The sequence below is a fragment of the Labrus bergylta genome, chromosome 11 (assembly GCF_963930695.1).
Source record: "Labrus bergylta chromosome 11, fLabBer1.1, whole genome shotgun sequence".
NCBI classification, from domain to species: Eukaryota; Metazoa; Chordata; class Actinopteri; order Labriformes; family Labridae; genus Labrus; species Labrus bergylta.
In genome coordinates this window covers 30,320,055-30,345,054 of record NC_089205.1, presented here as the reverse complement: position 1 = coordinate 30,345,054, position 25,000 = coordinate 30,320,055, and the positions used below count along the sequence as shown (strand labels likewise).

At 45.2% G+C, this 25,000-nt stretch overlaps 2 protein-coding genes across 6 annotated transcripts in view; both read left to right on the top strand.

Moving 5' to 3' along the window:
• LOC109975805 (protein Atg16l2-like) overlaps positions 1-10,144 on the top strand; it is a 26,795-nt gene extending 16,651 nt beyond the window's left edge. For all 4 annotated transcript variants that reach the window (XM_065960552.1, XM_065960549.1, XM_065960550.1 and 1 more), the window contains 4 exons: positions 739-891; positions 971-1,018; positions 5,428-5,529; positions 6,283-10,144. In XM_065960552.1, the coding sequence (XP_065816624.1) occupies positions 739-891; positions 971-1,018; positions 5,428-5,529; positions 6,283-6,376 (397 nt within the window). In that variant the 3' untranslated portion in view covers positions 6,377-10,144. The remainder of the gene's footprint in view (positions 1-738; positions 892-970; positions 1,019-5,427; positions 5,530-6,282) is intronic.
• Positions 10,145-13,234: 3,090 nt separating this feature from the next.
• arrb1 (arrestin, beta 1) overlaps positions 13,235-25,000 on the top strand; it is a 21,284-nt gene continuing 9,518 nt past the window's right edge. Inside the window, exons 1-5 of one of the 2 annotated variants that reach the window (XM_065960213.1) lie at positions 13,235-13,506; positions 21,683-21,713; positions 22,463-22,523; positions 22,869-22,913; positions 23,537-23,733. In XM_065960213.1, coding sequence (XP_065816285.1) covers positions 13,487-13,506; positions 21,683-21,713; positions 22,463-22,523; positions 22,869-22,913; positions 23,537-23,733 — 354 coding nt within the window. In that variant the 5' untranslated portion in view covers positions 13,235-13,486. Of the gene's footprint in view, positions 13,507-15,453; positions 16,347-21,682; positions 21,714-22,462; positions 22,524-22,868; positions 22,914-23,536; positions 23,734-25,000 lie in introns of those variants that run through there. The other variant, XM_065960212.1, reaches the window with a different exon arrangement.

The following is a 25,000-nucleotide window of genomic DNA, read 5'->3' as shown; positions in this document are numbered from 1 at the left end:
TTTCCTCGTCCTTTCCTCATCCTTACACCATCCTTTCCTCCATCCTTCCTCTTCCTTACTCCATCCTTTCCTCATCCTTTCCTCATCCTTTCCTTGTCCTTTCCTCATCCTTTCTTCGTCCTTTCTCCATCCTTTCCTCGTCCTTTCCTTGTACTTTCTCCATCCTTCCTCTTCCTTCCTCCATCCTTTCCTCATCCTTTCCTCCATCCTTTTCTCGTCCTGTTCTCCATCCTTTCTCTATCCTTTCCTCATCCTGTTCTCCATCCTTTCTCTTCATTAGAGTCAGATTTTGTGTTCTGTGCTGTGATCAGCAGATTTCCCTCCTTAAACTCAGCAGAGTCTCCGCTCCGTCTCGAACTGACTGCTGAGGTTTAGACCCCCTGAGACCTCTTATTCGTTCGGTCGCCACGGCAACCCTCCGCTCCCTCTGTTACCTAGCAACTTCCACGGATCATCCTCCCACTCTCCTCCTGCTTTCCGGGTGCCTGTCCTCCAATCACACAGCAGCATCACCCCTCCCTGCCCTGTGATTGACAGTAACGCCGTCCAATGAGCTGACTGCTGCTCAAAACCTCTTTTTAAAGTATACCAGCCTGAGTTTAAATCTCCTTTGGGGAGTTAGAAAAGTTAAATAAAGCAACGTGAATTAAACATGAATCAAGATTAGATTTATTCGTCCATACAAATAAAGATAAAAGCAACTTAAAGCTAAGCTCACGCTCGCCTGTCTCCTCTCAGGACGATCGGCTGTGTTCAGGAACTCCCCGCTCAGGGTAAAGTCACCTCATTGGACATCAGCTCTGACCACCGTCAGCTGCTCAGCTGTTGTCGTGATGACTGCCTCCAGATGGTCGACCTGAGGAGGGGGAGCAACGACCGTGTGTGTTTCAGGTAGAGACGTAAAAGTTAAGAATTATTTCTGTGTTTTTATAACGAAGAGATTCTAACTGTGTGTGTGTGTGTCCATCAGAGCGGAAGGATTTAAATGCGGCAGTGACAGCACCAAGGCTGTGATCAGGTGAGCTCTCTCATCATCCACTACTGCTGACTGCACTCACCTGGTCTGAGGTCAATCAACCAATCACCAACAGAACACCTGTTTGTTTAACCTGCAGGTGTTACAGTCTGTTTAACCTCTGCAGACGTTACAGTCTGTTTACCCGCTGCAGACGTTACAGTCTGTTTACCTGCTGCAGGCGTTACAGTCTGTTTACCTGCTGCAGACCTTACAATCTGTTTACCTGCAGACGTTACAGTCTGTTTACCTGCAGACGTTACAGTCTGTTTACCCGCTGCAGACGTTACAGTCTGTTTACCCGCTGCAGACGTTATAGTCTGTTTACCTGCAGATGTTACAGTGTGTTTACCCGCTGCAGACGTTACAGTCTGTTTACCTGCTGCAGACCTTACAATCTGTTTACCTGCAGACGTTACAGTCTGTTTACCTGCAGACGTTACAGTCTGTTTACCCGCTGCAGACGTTACAGTCTGTTTACCCGCTGCAGACGTTACAATCTCTTTACCTGCAGACATTACAGTCTGTTTACCTGCAGACGTTACAGTCTGTTTACCCGCTGCAGACGTTACAGTCTGTTTAACCTGTGCAGACGTTACAGTCTGTTTACCCGCTGCAGACGTTACAGTCTGTTTACCTGCTGCAGACGTTACAGTCTGTTTACCCGCTGCAGACGTTACAGTCTGTTTACCTGCTGCAGACGTTACAGTCTGTTTACCCGCTGCAGACGTTACAGTCTGTTTACCTGCTGCAGACGTTACAGTCTGTTTACCCGCTGCAGATGTTACAGTCTGTTTACCCGCTGCAGACGTTACAGTCTGTTTACCTGCTGCAGGCGTTACAGTCTGTTTAACCTCTGCAGACGTTACAGTCTGTTTACCCGCTGCAGACGTTACAGTCTGTTTACCTGCTGCAGACGTTACAGTCTGTTTACCTGCTGCAGACCTTACAATCTGTTTACCTGCAGACGTTACAGTCTGTTTACCTGCAGACGTTACAGTCTGTTTACCCGCTGCAGACGTTACAGTCTGTTTACCCGCTGCAGACGTTATAGTCTGTTTACCTGCAGATGTTACAGTCTGTTTACCCGCTGCAGACGTTACAGTCTGTTTACCTGCTGCAGACCTTACAATCTGTTTACCTGCAGACGTTACAGTCTGTTTACCTGCAGACGTTACAGTCTGTTTAACCGCTGCAGACGTTGCAGTCTGTTTACCCGCTGCAGACGTTACAATCTCTTTACCTGCAGACATTACAGTCTGTTTACCTGCAGACGTTACAGTCTGTTTACCCGCTGCAGACGTTACAGTCTGTTTAACCTGTGCAGACGTTACAGTCTGTTTACCCGCTGCAGACGTTACAGTCTGTTTACCTGCTGCAGACGTTACAGTCTGTTTACCCGCTGCAGATGTTACAGTCTGTTTACCCGCTGCAGACGTTACAGTCTGTTTACCCGCTGCAGACGTTACAGTCTGTTTACCTGCAGACGTTACAGTCTGTTTACCCGCTGCAGACCTTACAATCTGTTTACCTGCAGACGTTACAGTCTGTTTACCTGCAGACGTTACAGTCTGTTTACCCGCTGCAGACGTTACAGTCTGTTTACCTGCAGACGTTACAGTCTGTTTACCTGCTGCAGACCTTACAATCTGTTTACCTGCAGACGTTACAGTCTGTTTACCTGCAGACGTTACAGTCTGTTTACCCGCTGCAGACGTTACAGTCTGTTTACCCTCTGCAGACGTTACAGTCTGTTTAACCTGTGCAGACGTTACAGTCTGTTTACCCGCTGCAGACGTTACAGTCTGTTTACCTGCTGCAGACGTTACAGTCTGTTTACCCGCTGCAGATGTTACAGTCTGTTTACCCGCTGCAGACGTTACAGTCTGTTTACCTGCTGCAGGCGTTACAGTCTGTTTAACCTCTGCAGACGTTACAGTCTGTTTACCCGCTGCAGACGTTACAGTCTGTTTACCCGCTGCAGGGGATTGTTAACATTTTATCTATATAAAGATAATGCAATTTTATTCATGAAAGGATTTGTAGTTAGTTAATTTGTTTTCTCTTTTTGTGGTGATAGGCTGTCATGGTAAGGGAAGCAAATGGAAAGAATGGGATCATACTGCACACTTGAAAACGTGAGGCGCTGAGAGAGTGTAGATGTGATGTTACCATGACAAGTGATGCCTTGAATCATAAGGGCATAATATTCCATGACGCATCAATATTTTGATGTTTTCTTCTGTACCACCATTGTAATAATGGTGTTCACAGTAAAAACCGGGCTGTAAATGTTGAGCTACACTGCCTAGGTAGCATTTGTAAGCAGTTTGTATGACATTACCTCTAATTAGGGGAACACATTGTGTCATGTAAAGCACCAGCACACAAAACAAAGCAGGTGAAAACTATTGGTGACCTTTAAAACAGCCAGAATGGTTATTTTCATTATTTATCCCATTTCCTTTTTTTAGCCCGTTGTTTAGGGAATATATATGTTAACTGTTTACAGTCTGTTTACCTGCTGCAGACATTACAGTTTGTTTACCTGCTGCAGACGTTACAGTCTGTTTACCCGCTGCAGACGTTACAGTCTGTTTACCCGCTGCAGGCGTTACAGTCTGTTTACCTGCTGCAGACGTTACAGTCTGTTTACCTGCAGACGTTACAGTCTGTTTACCTGCTGCAGGCGTTACAGTCTGTTTACCCGCTGCAGGCGTTACAGTCTGTTTACCCGCTGCAGACGTTACAGTCTGTTTACCCGCTGCAGACGTTACAGCCTGTTTACCCGCTGCAGGCGTTACAGTCTGTTTACCCGCTGCAGACGTTACAGTCTGTTTACCCGCTGCAGACGTTACAGTCTGTTTACCTGCAGACGTTACAGTCTGTTTACCCGCTGCAGACGTTACAGTCTGTTTACCTGCAGACGTTACAGTCTGTTTACCTGCAGACGTTACAGCCTGTTTACCTGCAGACGTTACAGTCTGTTTAACCTCTGCAGACGTTACAGTCTGTTTACCTGCAGATGTTACAGTCTGTTTACCTGCTGCAGACGTTACAGTCTGTTTACCTGATCAATGTCTTTGTCAAACACTTCTACAAAAACAACAGAGAGAGGAGCGAATAGATGCTGCGTGGTTGATATCTTGCAGTTTCCATGACAACAGCAGCTCAGTGATGCTTTGGGCTCTGCGACAGAAGCACTAAATCCACACACACACACACACACACAGTCAGGCTCTCTAGGTTCTCTCTGAGGTTCCAGGAGAACCAATCAGGAACAGCTGCTTCAAACCTGCTTAATGTTTTTAATATTTCACATCGGTGACATCTGAATCAGTCGATTTATTCACAGAACATCTCCTGAAAATATTTGTATATTTTCAGATTCATCAAATGAGAAAACAGCAGATTCTCTTACAGGAGTGTTTGAGAAGCTGTGATTTTAAATCTTACAGAGTGATGATTGTTATTCCATCCAAGACGCTCCACACGTCCGCTCGTCTTTGTTAACAGTCAGACTCGTGATTAAAGAGTTAAAAATGGACATAAAGATGAGAGGAGATAAAAACATCTATATCGTTAGCCGCACTCGTTTGAAAGTTTCTGTTTATTTAAGAAGAATACAAATCCACTTCAGAAGAGCTCCAATGAGTTCAGAGCGGCTGTGAGACGATTTTGTTCTGCATATGTTTTTCTCTTTAGACCGACTTTTCTTAACGAATATATATGAAAACAGGAATTATGCAGATAAAACCTCCAGTTTTAAAGGTCACATATCATTCAAAATCCTCTTCACCATGTTCCTCTAACTCTAACATGTGTCTCTAGTCCATCTACAAACCCCCCAATGATGAGAAAAGTCCATCCTCTCCCTACTCCACTTTTCAGAAAATGTGCTCAAACAGGCCGTTTGGAGATTTTCCCTTCATGACATCACAAAGGGCAGTAGCCCCTCCCCCAGGTGGGTGACACTCCCACAGCTAGGTGTTTGTTCTGCCCTCTGAGTCTGCCTTCTCACCGTAAACAATAGGACATGGAGCGAGAAAGACCGAGACACCCAAGCCCTTCCAGAGAGGGGGGCGTGGTCAGACACAGACTCATTTACATATTTAAAGGTACAGACACAGAAACAGCCTGTTCTGAGCAGGGCTGAAATAGAGGGGTTTATAGACATGATCAAATACAGGATCAGAGTGGATTTAGAACAAGAAACTACACACACATGTTTTGAGGAGCTATGAGACTTATTTACACTGAAGAGGAGGAGGAGATGTCACCTTTAATGTGTATTTGAGTCTAAACTGAAGGAGACATTTTAGGATGACTGCACTTCAGCTCCTCCCGGTTCTTTTTATTATCCTGTTTTAGAGAAACCTCAGTCTTACTTCATGCTTTCTCTCTATCGTCAGTCCGGACGGTTGCTTCCTGGCAGCTGGCTCAGCAGACGGAGCAGTTTACATCTGGAACGTCTCGACGGGCAACCTGGAGACACGCCTACCTGACCAACACAGGTAACTCAACACAGATACCAGATTTTAAATCGAGGCCCGTCAAAACCACCACTGATAGGTTTTCCCTCTTTTCTGCTCACACTCAGCTGTAAGTCAGTTGTTTCACTTTTAAAAAAAAAGCATCAACATTAATTCTGCAGTTGAGGGAGTTTAAAAAGATGGCCTGACAATTATCCAAATAATATCACAAAATTTTAGACTCTGTTTGTCAAACAGATTTCTTAGTATCTTTAAGTGTTTGTGTAAACCCCTAAAAATCATATATAAAGGACAAACAGTGGGCTTAGAATGCTTCCCTGAGGAACTCCAGCTTATTCAGGACAAAGAGGAAGATTTTCATGAAGGTTTTAGATCTTTCAGTGTTAAGAGTTTCTATCCATTTCTTTAAAACAAAAAAGGGCCCAGGACACTTCAGGGGCGGCTTTGGCTCAGTGGTAGAGTCGGTCGTCTCTCAACCGGAAGGTCGAGGGTTCGGTCCCCAGCTCCTGCAGCAACATGTCCAATGTGTCCTTGCACCTGAATTGCTCCTGCTGCTTCGTCTGCGCTGTATGAATGTTTATGAATGGATGAGTTAACACTGATGGACTATTTACTCAGTGAATGTGTAAAAGAGCTTTGAGGAGTCAGAAGACTAGAAAAGTGCTGTACAAGCTCAAGTGTATTGATCGTTTTAACGTTCTCTGAGGGACTCCACATTTAAATGTTGTACTGTTCCTTTAAGAACTCCCTCTCCCTCCCCCCCCCTCTCTCTAGCTCGTCCATCAGTGCTGTGGCCTGGTCTCTGTCGGGTGAATACGTCGTCAGTGTGGATAGAAGTAGGCTGGCCATCCTCTGGAGCGACATCTGAAACGACCAATCCATAGAGAGGTCACGTTGTCACGGCAACACCCCACACAGCACGCCTCACTTTCAGACACAAACCGGTCTGAGAGCTGTCAAAGGGAACAGCTGGGTTTCGGTGTTTCTCAGCCTGTTTTTTATTGGACAAGAGGGATGTGAAACTTTCTGTTTGGTGCTTTTTTAATCTTTTACATTTTCTAACAGAACTGAGAAGAATTCCTGAAACTTTTCTTCCAGCGTTCAGCTTTTGAACTGACAACAACGACAAACGGAAACCTGAATCAAAAACCACTTTAACATGCTTTTATTGTTTGAAACTTCCCCCGGCACACTGACCTTGTTTGTAACCTTTAATATCAAAAACATTTGTAATATTTACCATCAGAGCCACCATTAGACAGATTGAACTAAACCTGACCTTCTTTCAAACGAGGTTAAACCTACAGACATGAAAAGAAACCCACCACAGGTGGACCAGGTGGACAGGTGGTCTAGGAGCAAAGGAGTGAAACCTAACCATGGTGTCATCACATTACTCAAACTTAGGACCAGACTTTATGACCACGTGTTGGTCCGTCTAACCAGCGGATGTGCAGGACGTAAACTCCCGTCATGGAGACACTGGAGGAGGTCACTGCTGAGATCAGAAGGAACAGAATATTAACATCAATAATCAAAAGTTACATCAGATCAGACTGAACACACCGTCTGCTCCTTTTCCTCCAGGCACGGACGTAATGGTCGATTTTCCTCGTCGACCTCTTAAACCAAACGGATCCGTCGCAGATATTCTGACGGTGACACATCATACACATGACTCTACACTGACCCTACTGGTCAGTTGTAGTTCAAGGCAAGTTTGACATATCAAACCCAAAAGGATCCATAGAGATCGTTAACGAATAAGAAAAGTAAAGGTGCCAAGCGCACTGATTTGTATCAGTTTATACAAAAAATGGAAGGTTCGATCTTTTCGTCCTTTTGAAACACTTTTTCTGCTTCAGCCTCATCTTCTGTGTCTTTGTGGTCGTTAGCGTAAAAAAAAACCCTGATGAGTCATGGCCTGGAACTCGTCGCACTCAGCCTGAGCCATGAATTACTTTTTTTTCTTTTTTTCTCTTCATCCACCTGAAGAAGAAGTTCAAGTTTTGCCAGAAATCACGTAAAAAAAAAACAATGAAACGCTGCCGGATTTGAAAAAGTTTTAATCCTCGTTCAGCTTCTAAAAGTGTTTTTATTTCACAGCAGATCTGTGACTGATTTTCTTATGTGAGGAGAGATGGTTGATGGTTGATGGTTGATGATTGATGGTTGATGGTTGATGGTTGATGATTGATGGTTGATGGTTGATGGTTGATGATTGATGGTTGATGGTTGATGGTTGATGGTTGATGGTTGATGGTTGATGATTGATGGTTGATGGTTGATGATTGATGATTGATGGTTGATGGTTGATGGTTGATGATTGATGGTTGATGGTTGATGATTGATGGTTGATGATTGATGGTTGATGGTTGATGATTGATGGTTGATGGTTGATGGTTGATGGTTGATGGTTGATGGTTGATGGTTGATGGTTGATGGTTGATGATTGATGGTTGATGGTTGATGGTTGATGGTTGATGATTGATGGTTGATGGTTGATGGTTGATGGTTGATGGTTGATGGTTGATGATGTCGCCGGTAAATGTGTGAACATTTCATCCGGCCAGCGCACGAGTCAAACCGCAGCAAGCGAGCGAGCAGGAGGTGGTGCTGACTCATCACGTAATCGGTATAATCTTCATCCACGTTTACAGCCGCTTCTCTCACACTCATTCGCTGACGCGTCAAAAACAGCCATCATAGTGCCAATCTTTGCTCCGCCCTCCATCTTGGATGTCTGCAGCATCTTCTTCACGTTACTGAGGCACCAACAGAGGAAACTTGTGATAATAACGTTATCGGAGCAGACCGAACTAAACGATCCCTGAGAGGTGATCATCCTCTGAACAAACACTGAGCCCTCTGTGATGTCAGCAGTGAAGAAGAAGAAGCAGAGCTGTCAGAGTGTGAGCCTCTTCCTGCGAGCTGCTGAAGCGTCTCATCTGATTTACATTTAAAAGGCGTCGGCAGTAATCCTCCGCTCGGCCTCTCGGCTTTGAAGAGTGAAGTCAGCCGCTTCAAAGAGACGAGTCGACAGCTCTGATGTCTCCACACATCAAACCGACTCATTGAGATCCATTTCTCTCCTCGTTTCACACAAACAATCCTCCACCAATCAGACGCTCAGGATGCTCGTTACTAAGCGCATCACGTCTTTGTACGTTCATATTGATTCTGTGACAGCGTTATATCAGCGTCCCAGTCTGTGAGGTCACATTGTGTTTCAGCGTTTCAGAAGCACGGCACACACACACACACACACACACACATACACACACACACACACACACACACATACACACACACACACACACACACACACACACACACACACACACACACACACACACACAGTCAGACATGCACACACACACAGTCAGACATGCACACACACACACACACACACACACACACACACACACACACACAGTCAGACATGCACACACACACAGTCAGACATACACACACACACACACACACACACACACACACACACACACACACACACACACAGTCAGACATGCACACACACACACACACACACACACGCACACACACACAGTCAGACATGCACACACACACACACACACACACACACACACACACAGTCAGACATGCACACACACACACACACACACACACACAGTCAGACATGCACACACACACACACAAACAGTCAGACATGCACACACACACACACACACACAGTCAGACATGCACATACACAAACAGTCAGACATGCGCACACACACACACACACACACACACACACACAGTCAGACATGCGCACACACACACACACAGTCAGACATGCACACACACACACACACACACAGTCAGACATGCACACACACACACACAGTCAGACCTGCACACACACACACACACACACACACACACACACACACACAGGCAGACATGCACACACACACACAGTCAGACATGCGCACACACACACACACAGTCAGACCTGCACACACACACACACACACACACACACACACAGTCAGACATGCACACACACACACAGTCAGACCTGCACACACACACACACACACACACACACACACACACACACACACAGCGCTATGCTCCCCCGCTGGCTCAGCTGATCCCGTCTCTCCTCTGTAACGCCTCTGAAGACGCTATGGGCGGGGCGGGGCGGCGGCGGGGGGGGGGCGTAAATATCTCACCTTGAAACCGCTGGCGGATAAATTAACATTAACAGGAACGCCGGATTAAAACCAGGAAGATGTACTTTAAAGGTTGACAGAAAGACGTGATTCAAACGACGGTGATGTCAGAGATGGTGACATCAGAGACCGTGATGTCAGAGACCGTGATGTCACAGACCGTGATGTCAGAGCGTTGTCGTGTCGGCCAATCAGCTCTGACGGCTGGTTCAGTTTGGTCTCTCGTGTTTTGTTTGGGTCTTTAAAACACGTTTCTGTTTCCTCATGAAGAACCTTTGATGACTCGTAATGTAAACATGACGTACAAAGATTCAAACATCTGCACGTTCTCTTCTTTTTGATTGTGTTTTATTTATTCAGTGATTTCATTCTGCTTGTTTTTGCTTTCTGACCTTGTGTAACCTTCAGGGACCTTTGAATTAAATGGGAAACTTGAAGATCTTTGTTTCCGAGAGTTCTTCCTTTCAGGGTTAAGGACACGACTTCCCCGACTCGGTCCAGAGTTCAGAGAAGAGTCGTCATTCCTGAAAAGTCCTGAAGCTGAGCGCTCAAACCTCTCACGGCGTGCTGTCAGCGGAGGAGACATCGTTCCATGTTTAAACTCTTTCTAAGAAACTCCCCATGTGTCCGTCTGTCCTTCACGTCCTCTCGTCTCTCAGGTGTTTCTCATTAACGCCGTGTTTATTTTTATTCTGGCGTTCTGTTGAAATGTACAAATGTGATGATGAGGCTGCAGGCTGTTTCCTTCTGAGGTCATTAATGAAGAAACAGGAAGCAGCTGCGTCCGACTGACCGCTGACTCACAGACTTCATCTGAACAAACCTTCTTTAAAGAAATGGCGCCCTCGTCACAGGCTGTAATGACTGCAACCAAACAGCTGCTACATCGTCCTCTTCAGACGCCAGACTCCACAGACGCAACAGTAACTTTAACTCGTTGAAAGCAGGAGCTGCTCGTCTACCCGAGCCTCCATTTTTATTTGTGTTAAGGGCGGCGGTACAACAACGTCTGTGAGGTCAAATCTCTGAATGTAGAGTGGTGTGTTTGTGGAGAGTGATGTAACAGCTGTTTGTGTTTAGAATAACAACCTGAGCCTGTGAGAGACAAACACAACGACTTTGAGGATGACATTGCAGCCTGTTTCATGCTGCAACCTCGGTGGATAAAAAAATGAAGCCAATGCGGAAGTGCAAAATCCTGCAGTTCCTGGAGTGTCCACTAGAGGCTGGCTGCAGAAGCACAGGAAGTCACATACACACCCATTCTAAAAAGCCTGTTTTTACAGCAGAGATGAACATGTTTACAGCCTGGTTCAAAAAACCAAATAGGTGTGATTAGCTCATGTCTGGATGGACACACACTGTACGGGGGGTGAATGTTTTGATGACTCATCAGTTTTGATTTGATGAAGGATAAGAGTTATTCACAATAAGGCGTGTAGCTGACCTGATTGACAGGTGGGCGCGGTGTAACGGTTTGTCAGGAGGTTTAAAACCCGCCTCAGCTCCAGCTCTCAGCCTGTCGTTAGGTTGACTGAAAGTTAGACTGAGACAGCATTTCCAGCATGGAGACCGCCATCGATGGGACTCCAGCGCCCCCTGCAGGGACAGACGGGGGACGCCATCGATGGGACTCCAGCGCCCCCTGCAGGGACAGACGGGGGACGCCATTGATGGGACTCCAGCGCCCCCTGCAGGAACAGATGGGGGATGACACTCAGGCTTCAGACAGAGTTACCTGTGTTTGGATTTAGACCATAAACTTGTTAGGAACATGTACTGAGGAAATAAATCAACTGAGAAGTAGGAACGTTTGATCATAGACTTCTATAGAATCTGACAGATTTTTGGCCCCTGCTGGACATTTAAAAGAATGCAGGTTCGAGACACTGCATTGATTCTCTTTCTACATCATGTGTGGCTGTAGTATGGAAGCCTGTGTTGGACAAACCTGATCGTTACCGCAATGTTTATTCTGAACTAATAACTGAACAATTTTAACGATCCTCAAAAAACATAAAAACAATGAAATTATTTTTTAAATCAGCGATGCAATGTGACGCCTTTTATTCATTCAAAGGTTTTGATTCTTTAAATTAAACATGAGGTCATTTATTAGAGCTGATGTCGTTTGGGTTCATGTCACATGTTTGGCAGATTGTTGAAAACGACATGTGAGCGGTCCCATCTGAGACTTCGTACGGACGCTCTCCTCTCTGTGACGCAGTTTGAAACCCTGTCACGTTTACACTTTGATTCCCTCCGGTTTATTAATGAAGTATGGAGGTCATTAATTAATAACGCTGATGTTTTTATGAAGTGGAGGGAGGACGGAGAGGTGAGCGAGGTCAGAGTCCAGCTGTCAGCGAGATCTTAACGTCACACTGAAATAAAACCTGTTCTCGGGGTGTTTTCACACATTTTACTGCTAATGAGTCTGACAGGAGGGAGGGGGGGGGGGGAGAGAGAGAGAGAGAGAGAGAGAGAGAGAGAGAGAGAGAGAGAGAGAGAGAGAGAGAGAGAGAGAGAGAGGAGAGAGAGAGAGAGAGAGAGAGAGAGAGAGAGAGAGAGAGGGGAGGAGAGAGAGAGAGTGAGGGAGAGAGAGAGAGAGAGAGAGTCAAAGGGGAGGAGAGAGAGAGAGAGTGAGGGAGAGAGAGAGAGTCAAAGGGGAGGAGAGAGAGAGAGTCAAAAGGGAGGAGAGAGAGAGAGGGAGAGAGAGAGACAATGAGAGACAGAGAGAGAGAGAGTCAAAGGGGAGGAGGGAGAGAGAGAGAGAGTCAAAGGGGAGGAGAGAGAGAGAGAGAGAGTGTCAAAGGGGAGGAGGGAGAGAGAGAGAGAGTCAAAGGGGAGGAGAGAGAGAGAGAGAGAGTCAAAGGGGAGGAGAGAGAGAGAGACAATGAGAGACAGAGAGAGAGAGAGAGAGTCAAAGGGGAGGAGAGAGAGAGAGAGAGAGTCAAAGGGGAGGAGGGAGAGAGGGAGAGAGAGAGAGAGTGAGGGAGAGAGAGAGTCAAAGGGGAGGAGAGAGAGAGGGAGAGAGAGAGAGAGTGAGGGAGAGAGAGTCAAAGGGGAGGAGAGAGAGAGAGAGTCAAAGGGGAGGAGAGAGAGAGAGAGAGTCAAAGGGGAGGAGAGAGAGAGGGAGAGAGAGAGAGAGTGAGGGAGAGAGAGAGTCAAAGGGGAGGAGAGAGAGAGGGAGAGAGAGAGAGAGTGAGGGAGAGAGAGAGTCAAAGGGGAGGAGAGAGAGAGAGAGAGTCAAAGGGGAGGAGAGAGAGAGGGAGAGAGAGAGAGAGTGAGGGAGAGAGAGAGTCAAAGGGGAGGAGAGAGAGAGGGGAGAGAGAGAGAGAGTGAGGGAGAGAGAGTCAAAGGGGAGGAGAGAGAGAGGGAGAGAGAGAGAGAGTGAGGGAGAGAGAGAGTCAAAGGGGAGGAGAGAGAGAGAGAGTCAAAGGGGAGGAGGGAGAGAGAGAGAGAGAGGGAGAGAGGGAGAGAGAGAGAGAGAGTCAAAGGGGAGGAGAGAGAGAGAGAGAGAGAGTCAAAGGGGAGGAGAGAGAGAGAGAGAGAGTCAAAGGGGAGGAGGGGCAGCGTGTGTCGGAGCTCAGATGAAGGTTTTTTTTCCTCCTGCTGAGGAGTATGTGACGGCATGAACACGACTTCCTGAGAGAGAGAGAGAGAGAGAGCGAGGGAGACATCCTCCGCTCAGTTTCCACGGTGACGGCATCCCCCTATCCTCCTCCTCCTCCATCATCTCTGTGTCCGGCTGCCTTCGGCTCGTCGCTGCTGTCAGGATGGGAGATAAAGGAACCAGGTGAGACCGAGCGCCTTTTCTCTTTGTGTTTGTCTTTCATTTTGTTCTGCTGCTGTCGGATCCTCACACAGAGGTGTGTGTGTGTGTGTGTGTGTGTGTGTTGTGTGTGTGTGTGTGTGTGTGTGTGTGTGTGTGTGTGTGTGTGTGTGTGTGTGTGTGTGTGTGTGTGTGTGTTGCTGTAACATTACATAATGTTCTGTGTGTGTTCAGCGCTCTGTGGCGTGTGTGATGACCTGCTGTCTCTTTAAGGAATGATGACATCACTGATTTTAAGTAATGAGCAGGTTCAGACTGGTTAATCAACAGCTGATCCTGATCCTGGTTTTTGTCAGTCAGACATTCATCGAAGTAGCTCTGAATCAAGTTCAGAAAATTCAGAGAAAAAAATGGACGGTTAGAATAAGATGTGAAGTCAAACTCCGTCCAACATGGCCGCCTGATGAACTAATGTTTGCTGCTTTTACAAAACGCTGGATATTATTTAGATCTATAAAATGGAGATGTTAAATGAAGTTAAATGTCGGCTGAGTCAGGTTAAACATGGCCGATCAACAGGAGTGATGTGTGACCACATTTCCCTCGTGGCGTTCAGCTGCAAGGACGACTGAAGGCTCGTGTTGTTAGCAATGCTAACGTAACGTTAGCCAAGCCCAGCAAACATATTTGACATTTGCTATTTATTCTGAAGTATCCGGCCAAATTCAACCCACAATGCATTGCTTTTTGGTCCACTTCCTTGGTATGGTTCGGATCATGTACTCATCTATTTTGTGTTTTTGTTGAGTGACGCTCTGATGTAGCATCAGAATGGATCAAACTCCACAACAAACGCTAAACTGCCGACACTCAACCAATCCGTTGTTTCCTCGTCTCACAAACAGAACTGACAAATCACGACTTCAGAGACAGCTCTCACTTTGAACTGCTGTACACATTTTAAACACTAGGGGTCAGAGTTACATATTGCTCCTTTAATATAGGATGCACTGTAAACACTTTGGTCCATATTCTTCTTCGAGCTTCAGTTTACTGAAAGCAGAAATCTGAACGCTGCCCCCTACAGGTGGAAAAATATGTGACATGATACTAAACAAGTTAAAACATATTTAACTTCACTGATCACGTCACTGTGTGTGAGGTGATGTCATAGCATGTCTGTGTGTGTGTGTGTGTGTGAGAGAGAGAGAGGTGACATCAGAGTGTGTGAGAGAGAGAGAGGTGACATCAGAGTGTGTGAGAGATGAGTAGGCTGCAAACTCGCTTGTTGTTTACTTTGAGATGATGTTGCTGATACTGAAATCAGAGCTGTGTGTGTGTGTGTGTGTGTGTGTGTGTGTGTGTGTGTGTCTGCGGGCTGAATGATGCGAGTGTGTCATGTCAGGAGAATATTAATGAGCTCAGTGTGATCAGTTCGACATACAGAGCAGCTTCAACCCTTCACACCAAACGTTTAGGAGTACACGTTACTGAAACACTGTCTGTTCAGAATCAAACATTTTATTTTCACAGGAAGTTTACACAGAACAGATTAAAGGTCCAATCAGTGAGCTGTGTAGAGAGTGAGATGATAAAGGTATCTTACTATCTGATCATTAAGGAAACATGCTATGTTGAAGTGCTGGCTTCTCTGACAACAATGCAGCAGCCAGTATGTCCTCCTTCTAACTTTACATTCTGCTCCTGAATGCTCTGGATTTGTTTGGACCAGAGAAGGTAGGCGCTTTTAAGACACGCCCCCACACGGCCGTTTTGGACGCCCCTCTGTTTGTCAGATATGAGAGCAGTTATCAGGTCAACAGGTGTTGCAGCGATGGAAGCGGTCAAGAGAAGTGGTTCAGATAGAAGTGATTGTACCCGACCTAAAAAGCCTCTGCATGTTTCTAATAAGCTCCACGAGCAGAAACGTGCTCAAACTAGGATCAATATTGGAGATGCTTTTGAAAAATGGAGAGAGGTTAGAACACAGAAAGGTTTACAGACCCATGCAGAGCTGGATAAACACTGAAGCTTCAGAGTCCACCACATGGTGACCTGAGTGAGCATCCACTCTAGAGAGGAGGGGGGGAGACAGCTTTCTATAATGTTTAGAATTTAGACTGCAGTACCCATTTTTAACACTAGGGGTCAGAGTTACATACTGCTCCTTTAAAGTTCCTGTGAGCATCCTGTTGTTGTTATAATAAATTCATAGTAGAAAAACTCTTAAAAGCAAACTCACCAGTTTAGACGGAGGGAGAGCAGAACTCCTCCGTCCTGTGAGGTCAAATCTGTTTGTGTGGTGTGTTTGTAGAGAGTGACCTATCAGCTGTTTCTCTCTGGAGGGAATAATTACCTTTAGTCATTTAGATCCTAAAATATGTGAAATGAAAATGTTGAAAAGTTAAAATATCTCTGTAAACTGTGAAGTAAATCGATGTTTTTTTATTTGGTTTTCCGTCTTCTTTTCCTCCCCTTTAACAGGACCGAGAATAAAAGGTGCTAACGTGTGAATGATGTGACACTGTGGATGTGTGGGATGTGACGGCGCCTGTTGTTCTCAGTCGGTGTCGCCGTGCAGCACTCGGGTGGCGTTCAGGTGTCAGCGTGAGGCTCTGCAGCACGCTCAGCGTCGGGGGAGTCTTCAGCTGACACAACAATCACATATTGATCCGTCAGTTAGTGTTGTATCTCTGTGGGAGAGTCCCGATCGATCGGAGGAGCTTCATTCACAGAGAGGACAGAGTCCACACCAAGTCATCAAGAGTTTTATTATGTCAGCGTCCAGGCTCGCCTCCAACGTCCTCTGAGCTTAGGAAGGAAAAAAGCTGGAACATGATGGACATGAAGAGGAAAGATTTCAGGTTTAAAAAGCACAAAGCAAATCTTTGATCGTTGTTTTCACAGACTCTCTTAAAGGGATACTTCACCCATTAGCATTAATCTTTGGATCATTAGAAACCTGGTAGTGTTTTTGAACGGTCGTGCATCCCGCCCTCATTTTCCCCTGAGATGTGAAATCTTTGTATTTCTGATTCTGTAAAGGAGCTTCCAGTGACGCAAAATTGTCATTTTGCATCACTGGAAGCTGTTGCGGTTAGCAGGGTGAAACTACAACGCTAGTTCCTCATATTTTTGACCACTGAAGCTACAGACCAATCACAGATCAGTGGGTAGGAACTCACTCCCAGAATCAAAACTTAACGCCCGCCATATTGCTTGGAAGTTATGCTAACAGGCTCTATGGAGAAAGCTGAGAAGAACCGACAACGACGGAATGAGTTGTAGAAAATGTCTGGAAATAGAGGACCTTAGTGGGAGTGGCCTGCGGTGCTGTGCATTCTGGGATTTGGTGTCTTTCATCCACATGAGCCAAAAAGACACTTTCTGTCTTTTCTCGGCCAAGAAGGCACCAACTTCAAAATGTATTCCACATTACTACATACGGTTGCAAGAAAAAGTATGTGAACCCTTTGGAATTACCTAGTTTTCTGCATAAAATGTGTTCTGATCTTCATCTAAGTCTCAACAATAGACAAACACAGTCTGCTTAAACTAACACCACACAAACAATTATATGTTTTCATGTTTTTGTTGAACACAACATGTAAACATTCACAGTGCAGGGTGGAAAAAGTATGTGAACCCTTGGATTTAATAACTGGTTGACCCTCCTTTGGCAGCAATAACCTCAACCAAACGTTTCCTGTAGTTGCAGATCAGACCTGCACAACGGTCAGGAGGAATGTTGGACCATTCCTCTTTACAAAATTGTTTCAGTTCAGCAATATTCTCGGGATGTCTGGTGTGAATCGCTCTCTTGAGGTCATGCCACAGCATCTCTATCGGGTTGAGGTCAGGACTCTGACTGGGCCACTCCAGAAGGCGTATTGTCTTCTGTTGAAGCCATTCTGTTGTTGATTTACTTCTGTGCTTTGGGTCGTTGTCCTGTTGCATCACCCATCTTCTGTTGAGCTTCAGTTGGTGGACAGACGGTCTTAAGTTTTCCTGCAAAATGTCTTGATAAACTTGGAAATTCATTTTTCCGTCGATGATAGCAATCTGTCCAGGCCCTGATGCAGCAAAGCAGCCCCCACGATGCCCCCTCCACCATACGTCACAGCTGGGATGAGGTTTTGATGTTGGTGTGCTGTGCCTTTTTCTCTCCACACATAGTGTTGTGTGTTCCTTCCAAACAACTCAACTTTGGTTTCATCTGTCCACAGGATGTTTTGCCAGTAGTGCTGTTTTTGCAAACTTCAAACATGCAGCAATGTTTTTTTGAGACAGCAGTGGTTTTCTCCGTGGTGTCCTCCCATGAATTCCATTCTTGTTTAGTGTTTTACGTATCGTAGATTCATCAACAGAGATGTTAGCATGTGCCAGAGATTTGTGTAAGTCTTTAGCTGACACTCTAGGATTCTTCTTCACCTCATTGAGCATTCTGCGCTGTGCTCTTGCAGTCATCTTTACAGGACGGCCACTTCTAGGGAGAGTAGCAACAGTGCTGAACTTTCTCCATTTACAGACAGTTTGTCTTACCGTGGACTGATGAATGTCGAGGCTTTTAGAGAGTCTTTTGTAACCCTTTCCAGCTTTATGCAAGTCAACAATTCTTAATCGTAGGTCTTCTGAGAGCTCTTTTGTTCGAGGCATGGTTCACATCAGGCAATGCTTCTTGAGAATAGCAAACTCAAAACTGGAGTGTGTTTTTTATAGGGCAGGGCAGCTTTAACCAACACCTCCAATCTCGTCTCATTGATTGGACTCCAGGTTGGCTGACCCCTGACTCCAATTAGCTCTTGGAGAAATCATTAGCCACATAGTTCACATACGTTTTCCACCCTGCACTGTGAATGTTTACATGTTGTGTTCAATAAAAACATGAAAACATATAATTGTTTGTGTGGTGTTAGTTTAAGCAGACTGTGTTTGTCTATTGTTGAGACTTAGATGAAGATCAGAACACATTTTATGGGTTAGGGTTAGGGTTAATCCAAAATTAAAAAGAAATTCCAAAGGGTTCACATACTTTTTCCTGCAACTGTATATGACCCAATGTCAATACAGATTCATGTTTCATAGTGAAGTATCCCTTTAAAGGCTTTATATGTGATTTTTTGATCCAGCAGATGTCGCCCTTGAGCTCCAGCATGAAACCAAAACAACTTGCGCTGCATTGTTGTGTTAGCATGCTAATGCTAGTGATCTTTATTATGCTGGTATCTAAATTGACCTGAAATGAGCGTGATCTAGAAACACAGTTAAGCAGTGAGTACAGTATGTTATTCTTCTTTTCTCTAGTCCCTCAATTAAACAACTTTTATACGTGAGGGGAGGAGTCAGCCAGCCGTCCCGGCGATGTAAACAAAGTGAAGATAGGACTCTGAAAACTCTGAAAACATCACAGACAGTGGGACTCGGGTGTTACACCCATTGTAGACAGTCATGACTCACAGAGTTATTTTCAGAGGAGATACTTGATTTATATTACATTTAATATTTAAGGGTGAAAAATCACAGATAAAGCCTTTCAGCCCAGCTCAGTCTGCAGGAGTTTTAAAATCCTTCCTGATTTTGAACTCAGGTAGCATCACACACACGAGGAAGAATATCAACAAACGAAACTTTGTTTATTGTGACTTCTGTCATATCGAATCTTATCTTTTGAACATTTGTTTTTTATGCTGAGTCGTTGAGTTGTGGTGTCTGTGTGTTTCTCTGGTGTGTGTGTGTGTGTGTGTGTGTGTGTGTGTGTGTGTGTGTGTGTGTGTGTGTGTGTCTCCTCTGAATGAATCTTTAATCATGTTTACATGTTCTTCCTCTTCCTCTCTGTGTTGTTGGACTAATGTTTCTGAGTGCTCTCATCGCGATGCGTTCAGGGTCTTCACCGTCCTCTCATACAGGATGCAGAGAACATACAGACAGTCTATATAATAAACCAACGCAGCGAGCTCAGCTAATCTTCACCACTGAGACACGTGATCGTCTGTTAAGGATGAATGAAGAGTAGAGAGGGTCAGATGTTTAATTTATTGTTTTATTTTAAAGAGGTTAGCTGAAAGGCTAACATCCATAAATAACACACATTCATTAGTTTAGATAAACACAGAAATATACGAGACGATTTTGATAACGAGAACAAATAAGATCCAACGTAGGACATGACACGGTTACTGTTACCATGGGAACAGGATCAGTGTTGACACTGATGGTTAATATTTTTGGGCTTTTTGTGCCTTCAATGGAGAGATAGGACAGTGGATAGAGTTGGAAATCAGGGAGAGAGAGAGAGAGAGAGGAATGACATGCGGGAAAGAAGCCACAGGTGGGAAGTGAACCCGGGCCGCCCGTTTGAGACGACAGCCTCCATACATGGGGCGCGCGCACTAACCACTGTGCCACTGCGCCACCAGCGCCTCAATATTTAATTGAGGCGCCTCAAACATTCAATTATGAATGATTGTGATGTTAAATTCTTCTGATGGAAATGACACCCTGACTAAAGGTGGTGTCTCCGAGTGGCATCGTACAGCGCCCCCTAGCTGCCCCTGGAGTGGGTTTGATAAACTAGGCGGACATCTTTGTTTTGGTTCTCCCAGCTGAACAGACTGTTCTTCTTATGGATGTGACAATAACCAGTCATTCTGTTGTTTCATTTTCAAGGTGGTGAAACGTGTGTTCACAGAGGATGAGTTTAGGCTGTGACAGTTTGAGAGTCACTGTCCAGCCTCAGGGTTTGGAGCGATGCATGAACAAGCAAAGTCTGTCTGAGGGAATCATGGAGGTGACACCCAGCAGGCGACATGCATCATCTGATGTGAGCCTGTTGAAAAAAAGAGGGGAAATGTTTCTGACTGCACATCATGACATGAGCCAGCTGATCTATAAGAACCCAAAACTTTTTTCTATTATGTTCGACACAGCCTCCGTTATTCTCGACTGGAAAACAGGGCGGAACACAGAGACCTTAAAAAAAACGTACCTCTCCAAAATAACAGAGAAGCTGATTCAGCCCGGATGGCTGTTAAAGGATCCCTGAAATCTGGGCGTGGCTCTGATGACGTCCTCAGATCAGAGGTCCACTCGTGATGCCTTCAGTGTTCGTCATGTGTTCAGTAAAGAGACGTGTTGTGAATAATCTGCAGACTTTCATGATCAGATTCTCATTTAAATGATTTGAAAAAATAAATAAAATAATTTAAATGTTGTCCAGCTACAACTGAGGGAGTGATCAGTAAAAACATGAATATAATGAAAGATCAGAACATGAACTCTGGTTTGACCACGTCGTCTTCATCACTTGATGTTCTCTAACTTTGATTCGTGAGCTGAGATCTCCCAGCGTTCATGTTTAATTGGACTAATCGCTCTGAGATGTTGGCGAGCAGCTAATTGCCTGCTGAGCGAGCTCCCAGGAGTCCCGGCGGTTTCTGGTAATACGGCGTCCTGATGCTGCTGATTGATGAAGATCTATTCAGGAGGAAGCTGAACGCTAATGGAGCCGCAGCGGCTAATTTATGACAACATTAACACAGAGTGTGTGTGTGTGTGTGTGTGTGTGTGTGTGGGGGGGGTGATATTGCCAGAGAGCATTAGAGAGAAGCTCAGAGAGACAGGAAGCTGCTGCTGATAGTGATGAAGACGAGGGTGATGATGAAGACTCTTTTAACGCCTCAGGTAACGATCACAGAAACTCTGAGCATCTAAGAAACGTCTGAGTCCACAGCACAGATTTATAAAAACAAACAGACCCAACAGGATCTGGAGCCTCGAGGTCGTTCATCAAGAAACATGAGAGCAAAGTTTCCCAGAGGGAGTTTGACTTCACTCTCTTTTTTAGGAAGTCATTACTCCACCATATTTCCATAGAACATGTTTTACCTTCAAACCGGCCGGATGTCACAGAACCATATCATCTGCAAAGAGAGCTTACCAAACTCCTCCCCCTCCACGTGCTGAATACGTGCTGTGTGGTTGTGGCTGAGCCTCTGTTATTCTGCAGACAAACTGTGTATACTTGGAGAGGACACGAGCAGTGTGTGTGTAGGTTGGGGTCCAAGGCGAGTTTGTGTCCAGGGCCTGTGGTCATAATAATCCATCCATACCTCCACGGCTCAGCCTGATGGTACCTCCAATGAATGAATAAAACGTTCTACTTCAGATCCACCTGACCCTGTTTCTCTCTGTCTGTTTTCAGAGTGTTTAAGAAGGCCAGTCCCAATGGAAAGGTGAGTCACCTCTTCTTTATGTTCTACATGTTCGTGTACACACACACACACCTGACCATGTCTGTGAAGGTTCTCAGTCATGGTAAAAATGGACTTAAGCTTGTATCGTTCTGCTCCAGTCTTCTGATGACTCAGAGCTCTTTTACACTGCAGGTCACACCTACACATTCACACACATTCATATGCCGACAAAGCAGAGGGAGTAACTTGGGGTTAAGTGCCTTGCCCAAGGACACATCGGACACATAGCTGCAGGAGCTGGGGATCGAACCCTTGACTTTCTGGTTGAGAGACGACCTACTCTACCACTGAGCCACAGCCGCCCCTTTATGTTCACATCATGTTTACAGCCTGCACAGACACACATACCTGAGTGTATCTGTGAAGGTTCTCAGTCGTCCACATCATTTTAATTTGATCCAAAGAAGCAGCTGGACGTGGTTAAAGTCTTTTCCCCTTCATTCAACCGGCATCGCACCAGCCCAGGCTGGATACAAACAACATGTGTGTCAGCTTGTACAGCATGCACACATCAATACAAAGCATCCCGCAGTACAAATGGACTTGATATACCAGCAGAGGGTGCAGACACAGCACCCCTCCCATGCCTTATAGTATGCAACAACAAGACAAAAGAATGCTAAGAAAGCCAAAAAAAAATATCTCTGTGGACTTCATGAATGGAATAAAGACACAACAAAGAGTTGATAATGTCATTGGCTGATCTCTGACTTGTGTTCCTACCTCAGCTCACAGTCTACCTGGGGAAGAGAGACTTTGTGGACCACGTGGACCTGGTGGAGCCTGTCGGTGAGATTACTGTTTACAATGTTACAATTCACTTAGCAGATCCACATCCAAAGCGATGTACATCAGAGAGTAAGTACAACACTAATCCAGTCATACACCACCACCAAAGCAGCCCAAGGACACATCGGACATGTTGTTCAGCTGGGGATCGAACCCTCGACCTTTCGGTTGAAAAATTCTACCAACTGAGCCACAGCCGCCCTGTTTACTGATATTCAATGTTAAACAGACGTCGACTCATCTGAAGTAGTAGCTCTCTTTAGTTTGTTTAGTTCTGGGTGGAAAACTGATGCCAGAGTAAAAACCAGCCGTCCTCTGGTCGTTTGTCGACTTTTCTCCCTGCAGATGGCGTTGTCCTGATCGACCCGGAGTATCTGAAGGAGAGGAAAGGTGAGGAACCTGAAAAAGTTTGTTGTTACCCAGGAAAAACTTTTGGAAAAATGCACCACTCCATACTCACTCTGAGCTGACCAAAGTTTCCGCCTGAAATCACAAATTACTCAAGTCACAAATATCCCCCCCACCCCAAAAAAAAATCCACATATTAATACCCTCCATGACCACATTTCTAATAACATGCTGCTAAGACCAACATTTACATTTACAAGAATTCCCGACAGATGTGACCTAAGTCGAAGCTAAGGTTCACAGTCTTAATCCTAGGTCTGCAACGTTCCTCAAGGCTCTTAGCTTGTTAAGTTTTTGTTTTGAAGTATTTTTTTTCTTTTCGTTTTTGCCTTTACTAGATAGAGCAGCGGAAAAAAGACTGTTGGGAGAAATGTTCTGAGAACTAGAGGATGACACTCTCGCATCACCCTCTAGTTCTCCCTCTTTAATGGAGTTAATGGAGTTAATGGAGTCGTGGAGTTCCTCAGGGAAGCATCCTTGAGCCTCCGATTTTTGATAAAATCTTGTCAATGCTTTCCAAAACATTCTTCATTTAATAAACTGTATTGACTTAAAATAGAAGTAGACTTTAAGTCTAGCCTGTTGTGTTTTTTTCTTCCCATCAGTGTTCGTAACTCTGACCTGTGCGTTCCGTTATGGGCGCGAGGATTTGGATGTCCTGGGGTTGACGTTTCGTAAAGACCTGTTTGTGGCGAACATTCAGGCGTTTCCACCGTTACCCGAAGAGAAGAAGAGTCTGACACGCCTTCAAGAACGGCTCATTAAGAAACTGGGAGAACACGCCCATCCGTTCACCTTTGAGGTACTGAACCTGTGATGATGTGTGGTTATTCCAAATATTGTCCAGTGGTTTTTCTCTTTTCCTTTATTATCGATGCATTCTGTTAGAGCTGCACAACGTGAACAACCTTTATTCGGGGATTTCTTACCCTGAATTCAACCTGTCAGGAAGTAGGTCCTCTTAATGACATTCATCAGGAGACCTTTTCGGACTGCTTTTTCCGCAAAAGTGTCGTAACTAAGCTCAGTTGTCATCACATCTTTGTATGTTCATATTGAGGTGTACACACAGTGCTGTGACTGATGATGGTAAAGTCTGACATTCATTATCTCATGAATTAATGATGTTGCTGTTTGGTGATGACGAATGGTTCTCGTGTTAAAGAGCCCATATTCTGCCCTTTTTGGGGTTCGTATATTTAATCTATGTTCCTACTTTTGTACGTTCATAATAGCTAAAGTCCGAAAAAAGTGTCTGTTTTCATGTACTGCTCCTCCTTGCTCCCTCTACGCTCTGAGTCCGTCAGCTACACTCTGTTGAGCCCACACTGTTAGACCCCACGTGGGCCAAGTCTGCTCTGATTGATCTGCCGATCCGCTCTGTCGTTATTGGTCAGTTGCGCAGCACGCGTCTCGGAAATTTCAACATGAGCTGCTGGGCCACAACGAGCCAATGAGCTTAGATCAGTGATCTCACACTGACAATGACGTCACACTGACACATTTTTATCGAGGGGGCTAGAACCGAGCGTTACATGCAGCTAATGCTACAGCTAACAGGAGGACATAGGAGAAGCCGTGTTTCCGTAGACTTTGAATTTTTGCACATAGATGTGCCTAAACATGCACAGGACACTTGGAAAACACACTAAAGAGCAGATAAAACCAGAAAAAGAAGAATATGGGACCTTTAAGGGAAGTCTTCCGGGTCTCCTTCACTGTTGTCTGATCAGTTTGTCTGTAGATGGTTGTTGTGGTTTTCATCAGGACCATGTTATTATCTCTTAATAACCAGCTTCCTGTACTTCCTTCCTTCCAGGATTCAGGGTCTAATGGTAGTTCCTTGGTAGAAGCTAAATAGACTTGAGCTTTTATCGTTCTCTTCTTGTTATCTGAAGACTCAAAGCGCTTTCACCCTGCAGGTCACACCTACTCATTCACACACTGATGGTAGAGGCTGCTGTGTAAAGAGTCCATCAGTATTAACAAAATCTTTCATACACAATCACACACTGCCATTGGGTTGAGTGTCTTGCCTCATCAGACATGTCGCTGGAGGAGCTGGGGAT